Source organism: Apaloderma vittatum, unplaced genomic scaffold (assembly GCF_000703405.1).
Source record: "Apaloderma vittatum isolate BGI_N311 unplaced genomic scaffold, ASM70340v1 scaffold10950, whole genome shotgun sequence".
In the NCBI taxonomy this organism is placed as follows: Eukaryota; Metazoa; Chordata; class Aves; order Trogoniformes; family Trogonidae; genus Apaloderma; species Apaloderma vittatum.
In genome coordinates, this window is record NW_009694049.1 from 44,344 (window position 1) to 53,858 (window position 9,515).

Below are 9,515 nucleotides of genomic sequence, written 5' to 3' on the forward strand. Positions count from 1 at the left end.
CAGCCAGGTGGGACCAGGGGAATCTGCTGCAGCTCAGGGCACGCTCAGTCCAGTGAAGCTTTTTTGAGGACAGGGCTGGGTGAGAAAGCACCGTGCAGCCAGATAGGTCAGCCTGGCACGCACAGCGGCGGAGCAGAGCAGAGCAGAGGCCAGGGTGATGCCTACAAGAAACACAGAGGCCAAGCTCTGGCAAACAGCTAGAGCAGAGCCAGTTGCAACAGGCTGATGCTTAGCATGTGAGTTCTGATGAGATATTGTGGGGTTTGAGGGTTTTTTTTTTGTTTAGTTGGTTATCATGGGATTCTTTGCTTTTTAGAAAAATAATGCTAAGGTTCAAGTTTACAAAAAAATCACCTAGCTCCGGCTTCAGATTTTGTAAGCACGGACTGGAATTTGTGACTGTTGTGGTTTCAGCTGGAATAAAGTTAATTTTCTTCCTAGTAGCTGCTTCAGTGCCGAGGCTTGGATTTAGGGTGAGAATAATGTTGACAACACTGATGTTTTAATTATTGCTAAGCAGTATTTATACTAAGTCAAAGACTTTTCAGTTTCTCCTGCTGCCCTGCCAGTGAGGAGGCTGAGGCTGCACAAGAAGCTGGGAGGGCACACAGCCAGGACAGCTGACACTAACTGGCCAAGGGGATATCTCGTGCCCAGTATGTAAACTGGGGTGAGTTGGCTGGGGGATACTGCAGCTCGGGGATTAGCTGGGCATGGGTCAGCGGCTGGTGAGCAATTGTATAGTGCATCACTTGTTTTGTGTATTGTTTATTATTATAATTATTGTTTTCCCTTCCTTTTCTGCCCTATTAAATTGTCTTTACCTCAACTTGTGAGGTTTTATTTATTTTTTTTTGTTTTTCCAATTTTTTCCCCCATCCCACTGGGGAGGCGAGAAGTGAGCGAGCGGCTGTGCGGTTCTCAATTGCTAGCTGGGGTTAAACCACAACAACGACTCAGGATAAGCTTATTTTAGAAGGTTTATTTTGCAACCCCATGAGCAGCACAAATACAGTTTAAGAATTATTCCTTTTGAGTTTGTAGTAGGAAAAAATTGCTTAATTGGTTATTGATAGAGATTCCTCAACTCATCTGACTTAAGATTATACAGAATTTCCTTTTCTAAAATGCTATATGCAGGCTTAACATCTGCTCTGCTCTGGAAGAGGCAATATTTTAGTGCCGAAAGCAAACATTCTTGTCTTTTTAAGCTTACTAAAATCTTTAGAACCAAGTGAGAATAGAGAAGTGGTTAATATAAATGTAACTAATGTGCTTTAATTGAATCACAGAATTGTTTTGCCTTGGAGAAGACCTTTGAGTCCAACTATTAACCCCGCACTGCCAGGTCCACCACTAAACTATGTCCCTAAGCACCACATCTACATGTCTTTTAAGTTCCTCCAGGGATGGTGACTCAATCCCTTCCCTGGGAAGCCTCTTCCAATGCTGAGCAACCTTTTTGCTGAAGAAGATTTTCCTAATATCTAATCCAAACCTCCCCTGGTATAACTTGAGGCTATTTCCTCCTGTCCTGTCTCTTGTTACATGAGAGAAGGGACACAGTAATACCAGAGTGGCGATTATCTTTAAATACCAAGAGTTCAAGGGCACATTTTTAACAGTACAATGCTCATACAATTAAAAAAAAAAAAAGCAACGCCTGGTTCCTGTGTGGCTGCCCTAGGGGATCCTGCTCTGACAGGGGGGTTGGACTAGATGATCTCTAGAGGTCCCTTCCAACCCCTAAAATTCTGTGATTCTGTGATTTTTATTGTATTTTTTCAGTCTTCAAACATTTCTAACATCAAAGAAGAGACAGAGCAAAGAGAAGTAATAAAAACTTTGAATGCTTTTGTAATCATCTTCTCAAGAGCTCAAGAATTTGGCTACTCTAAACGACAGCATAATAATAAAATAATGCTCTGATCTAAAGGTGCCTCATAAATAAATTGACACTAAAACAATGTGGTCAGCCTTTAAATTGCAGTCACCTCTAACATGAAATATGTAAGCAACTTAATCTTACACAAACACAAATTAACACAGAAAGTAGGGCACTCTATCTAAGTGAAACGGCAGGGAGAAAAAAAAGTTATCTGCGATGGAATTTGGCATGGATGTGAACATTAATACCCCAGGCTCTTTTACGATAACAAAAGGTCTGCCACCCAGTTTTCCACCAAGTCTAAAATAAGGCACTTTTATGCTTGATAAAATTGCACTGAGACATTACTTTATCAGTCTCTAATGGCAGAGAATTACGAGTTCTACTTGTTTACAGCAACATTTTCTAAACTTCTACACCCGTCTGCAGGACACCCACTCATCTGCGGAACCACATAACTGAAGTGCAGGACTTCAATTCAGCCCAAAGTTAAAGAACACGCTTGTTCCACGACAGTTAAACCCAGACCCCTCACTGTCTGACGGCGCTGTGCACAACGAGGCACACGTTACTGTAAGACATCTCAAGTGAATACAGGGAAGACAAAAAATAAAAGCTGGAGAAACTGGTACCAAATGAGAAACCTGAAACTAGACATCCTCGATCTGATACAAGCTCTTCCCATTTTGACGCAGATCCTGAAGCTTCCCAGCAAAATGACCTTCCAGTTTCTTTCACCTGCAACATTCAACCAATTGACCAAGAGACTAGAGCACATCAGCACTGAATTGGAATACTGTGTCCAGTCTGGAGCCTCTCAGTGCAAAAAAAAACCAAAAAACACCAAACAAAAAAAATAAAATCCACAAAACCAAACCAACTGAAAACACTGACATACTGGAGTGAGTCCAGAAGAGGAACATCAAATTGTTTGGGGCAGGAGAACACAACATTCAAGAATAAGCTTAAAGAATCGAGCCTGTTCAGTCTTAAACAGATAAGCTGGAGAGACCTTTACTCCTGTGTTCATTTCCTGATCAGAGGACACAAAGAAGATGGAGCCAGAGCCTTCCTGCAAGAGCCTCTCGACAGGACAAGAAGCATTTATTCAAAAAGCAAGTTCAAATACAGGCAATTCTAACTGCATACTAGTATTTCAAGCTCTCTTCTCTGGAGACTTTCAAAACCCATCTGGATGCGTTCCTGTGTGGCTGCCCTAGGGGTCCTGCTCTGGCAGGGGGGTTGGACTAGATGATCTCTAGAGATTCCTTTCAACTCCAAACATTTTATGATTTTTTTATTTATTTTTTTTTAACTATGACAGTAGTCAAATAATGGAAGAGACTGCCCAGAAAGGTGGTAGAATCTCCATCCCTGGATGTGTTCAACAGTCGACTCATCTCCAACCATTTTATGATTTTTTTATTTATTTTTTTTTTTAACTATGACAGTAGTCAAATAATGGAAGAGACTGCCCAGAAAGGTGGTAGAATCTCCATCCCTGGATGTGTTCAACAGTCGACTGGACAGAGCCCTAAGGCATCCCTGCTTTGAGCAGGTGTTAGACTGGATGCCCTATGGACATTTCTTTCAGCACAGCAAGGTACAGAGGAAAGAAATAAAGCGTGAGAGGAACGAAGATCTTATGTATCTTTCCTATCTACCAGCCTCACAGAGACAATCCAGAGGTTGGCTGAAACCACGTGGCTGCTGTTCATCAGTGAGGAAAAGCTCAGCCAAGCAAGACAGAGAAAGGGAGAGATACAGGGTTTGCAGCTAGAGCCATTCACAGCAACTGGAGGTACATGCACATATCTGCAACTGTTTTCTAATCTTCTGAATAGAATTTTTTCATCTTCCTGGCCTGACCTTCATTCCTCACACTTTCATTATCACAACAACAAGGTTTTCACAGGCAAAAAGCACTCAACAGGCACCTTGGACGCTCCAACTAACAGTGAACCTGGAATTGCTGTTCAGGCATTCTCACAGAATCACAGAATGTCAGGGGTTGGAAGGAACCTCAAAAGATCATCTAGTCCAGCCCCGCTGCCAGAGCAGGATCACCTACAGTAGGTCACACAGGAACGTGTCCAGGTGGGTTTTGAATGTCTCCAGAGAAGGAGACTCCACACCCTCCCTGGGCAGCCTGTGCCAGGGCTCTGTCACCCTCACAGGGAAAAAGCTTTTCCTAATATTTTTGTGGAACCTCCTATGTTCCAGCTTGTACCCATTGCCCCTTGTCCTGTCACTGGACATCACTGAGAAGAGCCTGGCTCTGTCCTCCTGACACTCCCCCTTGACATATTTATAAACATTAATGAGGTCACCCCTCAGCCTCCTCTTCTCCAAGCTAAAGAGACCCAGCTCCTTCAGCCTTTCCTCATAAGGGAGATGTTCCACTCCCTTCATCATCTCTGTGGCTCTGCACTGGACTCTCTCCAGCAGTTCCCTGTCTCTCTTGAGCTGAGGGGCCACTGGCTACACTACCTTCATTTAAAGCTTTATGGAGATAAGGACCAAGACACAGAATTTAAGGTGCTTCATAACCTGGATCACCAAGAAAACACCTTCAAGCTTCACAGTGAGGACTACATGAAGTAGTTCTGAGGAAACACTAAGCTTCTTTAGAAGCCAAAGCAATGATTAAGAATTAACTTCCCAGCAACCTAAAACCACAATAAACTTGGACCTAAACACAAAACATCTTTCTTTGCCCCTGCCTTCTCTAACATAAACTGTATTATTTTAAAAAGAGAAAAACCAAACATGCAGAGCAATAACATGAAAACTCTTTCAAAGCAGAACTTCACCATGCTTTTCACCATCTGGAAAGAAAATGAAAGAACAAACACACACATGGTAAATGCTAGTCCAGCTTGCCAAACACATGATTAGAATAAGCTGAAGTGTGATGTGATAAGAATGGTTTAAGCAGCTCTACAGATGAGGTGCCAAGTCTTTACTTCTCTCTCTGCCTTGCCCAGAAGCTACTGTCTAGACTATCACTTAAAAGAGGTTTAAGGCTTGGGGGAATCTTTGCTGATTTGCCAGTTTGCCTTAGAGCATCCTCAGGTCCATTCACTTGGTAGAGAAACCTCAAACATCTCATATGCAGGCAAACCCAGTACACTGAGAAGAGGGTGAAAACTTCCCCTGGTCAAAATAACCTGCTCTGGCAGTATGGGACCTGCCAGCTGAAGCGTGGGATAATGGGTGTGTTAAAAATTCACTTTGTGACCCTTAAGCAAGTCATTTGGCCTCTTTGCTTCAGTTGCTCCCTGCTGTAACAAGAGAATAGTACTACTTACCCCTCATTCTCTGCTCAGTTCACAAAGATCAGTAATTAATGTTTGCTAATGGTAAATGCCAGAAGGAATGCTAGATTTTACATGTTCAGAAAAGGAAGTGTCAAATGTTTCATAGCCTTATTTGTTTTTCCATATGAAATAAGATAGTTGGATATGCTTCCAGATATGTGTTATGGAAGCATATCTACTTCTTGTGTTCATCTTTGTCTATGTCATTCAATGCTGCAAGCAGAAAAAAGGAGCACTGTCAGCTTACCTGCAGTTTCAATGCAAGGGTATGAAGGAGGAGGTTTCTGCCATTTCCCATTTGCATCTTTCATATGAGATCTGTCTGAAGCAAACGTCTTCAAGTACAAATCTGCTCGAATCATTCTGATTTTCCTAAACAGCAACATAAAATTGTATCAAAAGATGCGTGTGTACAGTATTGCATTAGTCACTTAGAATAAGAGCCCTTTCCTCCCATCAAGGAGCATTAAATCAGCAATGTTGTGCCAAGCAGTTAACTAGTTTACAAGAAATTACACTAGGAAAGAAAAAGGATTTTTATGACTAAACTAAAGAGCTTTGGAAAAACAACAAAGTGCGTTTATTTCACTGGAGCATAGCTAAAACCTTCTGTCACTATGCATCCACAAAGAGAACTTCAACTTTCAGTTCATGAAATAACATTCATGGTCTTTATCTTTTACACCGTTACCTGTGAAATTCTGGACGAAGGCTGGCATCCAACCTAAAGGCCTCCACACTGTACAGGTCAAAAGGACATGGAAATGGCAACACTGTGTCAAGATCATAAATGAAGTTCTCCTCCCCACTGGAAACATGAAGTAGAATAACATGGTAGTCCTGGGAAGACGGGTAATCGTCATTAGTTAAACAGCTGTTAACAAGAAACTGGCAAAGGGAGGGAAGAATAAGGGAAAAAAAGAAAAAAAAAAAACAAAAGAAAAAACCAAAGTTTCCTAAAAGCAAAAGGTAGAGATTCTTACTTTACATCCTGCTTTCCGTCCTTAAAGTATTAAGCCTGTAACATTTCTGGCACCAGGAGAGAAATTTCTTAATGCCTGTCTCACCTACTGCACCTTTTGAGAAATCTCAGTATTTTTCACATTCCTTTGCAGCCCCGTCTGATTTAAGCCTGGACAGCTAAAACGTACTCCCAAGACCAAAAAAAACCCCCAAATTTATTTCATGTCCCACTCAAACCACACAAGTTGAGTGGGGTAAGCACTTTCAGCTTAGACTCAGTACTAAATAAAAGCTTACAACAATACATGATGATCACAGAATCACAGAATGTCAGGGGTTGGAAGGGACCTCAAAAGATCATCTAGTCCAGCCCCGCTGCCAGAGCAGGATCACCTACAGTAGGTCACACAGGAACGTGTCCAGGCGGGTTTTGAATGTCTCCAGAGAAGGAGACTCCACAACCTCCCTGGGCAGCCTGTGTCAGGGCTCTGTCACCCTCACAGGGAAAAAGTTTTTTCCCATGTTTTTGTGGAACCTCCTATGTTCCAGCTTGTACCCGTTGCCCCTTGTCCTGTCATTGGACGCTGCTGAGAAGAGCCTGGCTCCGTCCTCCTGACACTCCCCCTTGACGTATTTATAAACACTAATGAGGTCACCCCTCAGTCTCCTCTTCTCCAAAATGAGGAGACCCAGCTCCTTCAGCCTTTCCTCATGAGGGAGATGTTTCACTCCATCATCTCTGTGGCTCTGCGCTGGACTCTCTCCAGCAGTTCCCTGTCTCTCTTGAGCTGAGGGGCCCAGAACTGGACACAATATTCCAGATGTGGCCTCACCAGGGCAGAGTAGAGGGGCAGGAGGACCTCTCTCGACCTACTAGCTACACCCATTCTCATAGCTTAGCATTAAAAATTATCTAGTGATCTCTTCTACTAGAGAGATGTTGTACCTGTTACAGTGTCTGCTCACCATCTGTGAATTTGAGTGCTCAGCGTTTAGCTGCCCAAAACAGCTGAAAAAACAGCATGCAACTGAAAATACAGCAAACAGCCCAGATCAAGAGGACTGTAAGAGTCAGATGAATCTCTGCAGTAGCTCTCGAAACTGAGAAAAAATGCCCACAGGTACTATATCTCACTTTGTCACAGCAACTATGTTGTCTTGGCACTTGGGTTCTGAGTTGCAGCATTATTGCTTAACTTGTAAAGCACAGGCATGGTGGAGAAACTGGTTTGAAGAAATTGGAGTTACATAAGTGTCAGGTATGTACAGTGCTGCTTTCCAAAATTAAATTGAAGGTAGCTGTTAACAGATTAGTAAAGCTTACATTAAATCCACTCACAAAAAAAGAAAAGTTGAAGCACCGTCTTTCTACACTAACAATATTAAACGAAAGAGATTGGAATATTAAATAAAGGGATTGGAATGATAAAAGATCTTGGGCACCTATTTCGACAGACCAATATACACAGACAACTGTATGCAACAATATTTAGAAAAATCTGTTACAACGTATAAGAAGAAATAGCTACAAGCTTTATGTATCCTGTGATCCATTGAAACATCAAAAGGAAAACACATTTCCAGCCACAAACTTTTATGGGAAATCCATATTCTGTGGTAGCCTTCCCTGACTCTCCCACTCCTTTTTAGATCATCTTCATAACACTTGGATCTCTTTACAAACAAAACCTTTTCGGTATGATAAATACACAAATATTCTGGGAGGGATTCTGAATGATTCAGAAATCACAGAACTTCAGAAGTTTGTAGATTATTATGCAGAATTTCTGAAACTGAAATTGCCATAAGAAATATGGCAATATTTCAATATACCCTACCAGATAACTGAAAGAACTCTGTAATTATACATATTTGAAAGGAATTCTGTAGGAACAATTACTGAATTACATTCCTTGATCAAATGACAATCCAAAGTCACCATTTATGGGTCAGTTTAATTACTGACACCTGAATACATACAAGACTTATGCTTTTCTATCCTCTGTCATGCCTACGTGGATATTTTCATCCATCTACTTCTTATAAGTACAGGCATCTCCTTAACATCCCACAAAGCTGGTAGCCTCAACAATATCCAGATGATAATTTTCACAAATCTGTTACATACTCTTGCCAATGTTAAGATTTGTGACCTGTAGATTTTACCGACTGCCTCGCTGTTGCTTTACCATGAATGATAAAAAGGAGTACCAGATTGAGGCTCTTTATAAATCTGTTGCTAAAGAACAGTAAATATTAATACAAAACTATAGAACGGTTGAGGTTGGAAGAGACCTCTGGAGGTCATCTGGTGCAGGCCCTTGCCCAAGCAGAGATGTCTAGATCCAGCTGAATGGGACCATGTCCAGATGGCTTTCTAGTATCTCTGAGGATGGAGACTCCACAGCCTCTCTGGGCAACCGATCCAGTGCTCCATCACCCTCCCAGTAAAAAAGTGGGGTTTTTATGTTCAGATGGAACATAAACAAAACAGTTTGTTGCAGCGAAGGTGGCTGACACTGTCCATGTCTTGATCCTGCAGCTCTCAACCACAGAAGCACACACTCAGAATTACTGTGAGAGAGAACAGAATACCTTACCCAGACAACAGGCTCATCTCCACGTCCTGATTTCTGCTTCCAGAGTGGAATCTGAAAGTTACGAGTGAATAAAACCTTTTAGATTAATTTGGAGTTAATTGGTTAGCTCTTTGCTATCCTATCCACTTCATCATTTTACATCTGTGCTGTAGTCAGGATTTTTTCACTGGTTTCTATCTCTCAGGGGCACGAAGATGGGAGATAATATTCTGGACCACATTACATAATCATTCTCCTAAACTGACAGAGTAGAGGGGAGAATTGCCCCCGGAGCTCCCAGTGGCATCGTGCCTCTTCCCATGGTCCTGAATGCATCAGAAAACTGAAGGATCTCACGTGGTGTGTGGTTTGCACTCCTCTGAACCAAAGCGAGTTACAAGAGGGTTGGGACCAGATCTCAGGGGTTGGGCTGAGGTCTGAAGGCCTGGGAGCATGTCTCACCCACCCTGGGCTGTGGTTAAAACGCCAGGGCCCACGCTGGGCTGTGGTCTCAGCGCCCAGGACCACGTCCCATCGCTGCTGGGCTGCGGTCGAAGGCCTGAATCCCTCCACGGCTGCATTCAGATCGCATCTCATCGACTCACCATCCTCCTGTCATTGGATATGAAAACGGCATAGAATTCCTCTAGAGGGTATTGATCCCGACTCCTGATGTAGTCACAGAGTTTCCACACATTTTCTTCACTGTAAAACACGAGAATTATTCGGTTTCTCCCCCCTGCCAGCTTCATTTCTAGCGAGCAG

The 9,515-nt window shown here is 42.5% G+C and overlaps 1 protein-coding gene across 1 annotated transcript in view; it reads right to left on the reverse strand.

Annotated features, from left to right (window-relative positions):
• The window catches only part of WDYHV1 (WDYHV motif containing 1), a 13,861-nt gene extending 4,359 nt beyond the window's left edge, over window positions 1–9,502 (reverse strand). The window contains exons 1-4 of the mRNA XM_009866189.1: window positions 9,356–9,502; window positions 8,772–8,822; window positions 5,900–6,048; window positions 5,456–5,580 (exon numbers count right to left, since the gene is read on the reverse strand). Coding sequence (XP_009864491.1) covers window positions 5,456–5,580; window positions 5,900–6,048; window positions 8,772–8,822; window positions 9,356–9,502 — 472 coding nt within the window. The remainder of the gene's footprint in view (window positions 1–5,455; window positions 5,581–5,899; window positions 6,049–8,771; window positions 8,823–9,355) is intronic.
• Between the last annotated feature and the right edge of the window lie 13 nt (window positions 9,503–9,515).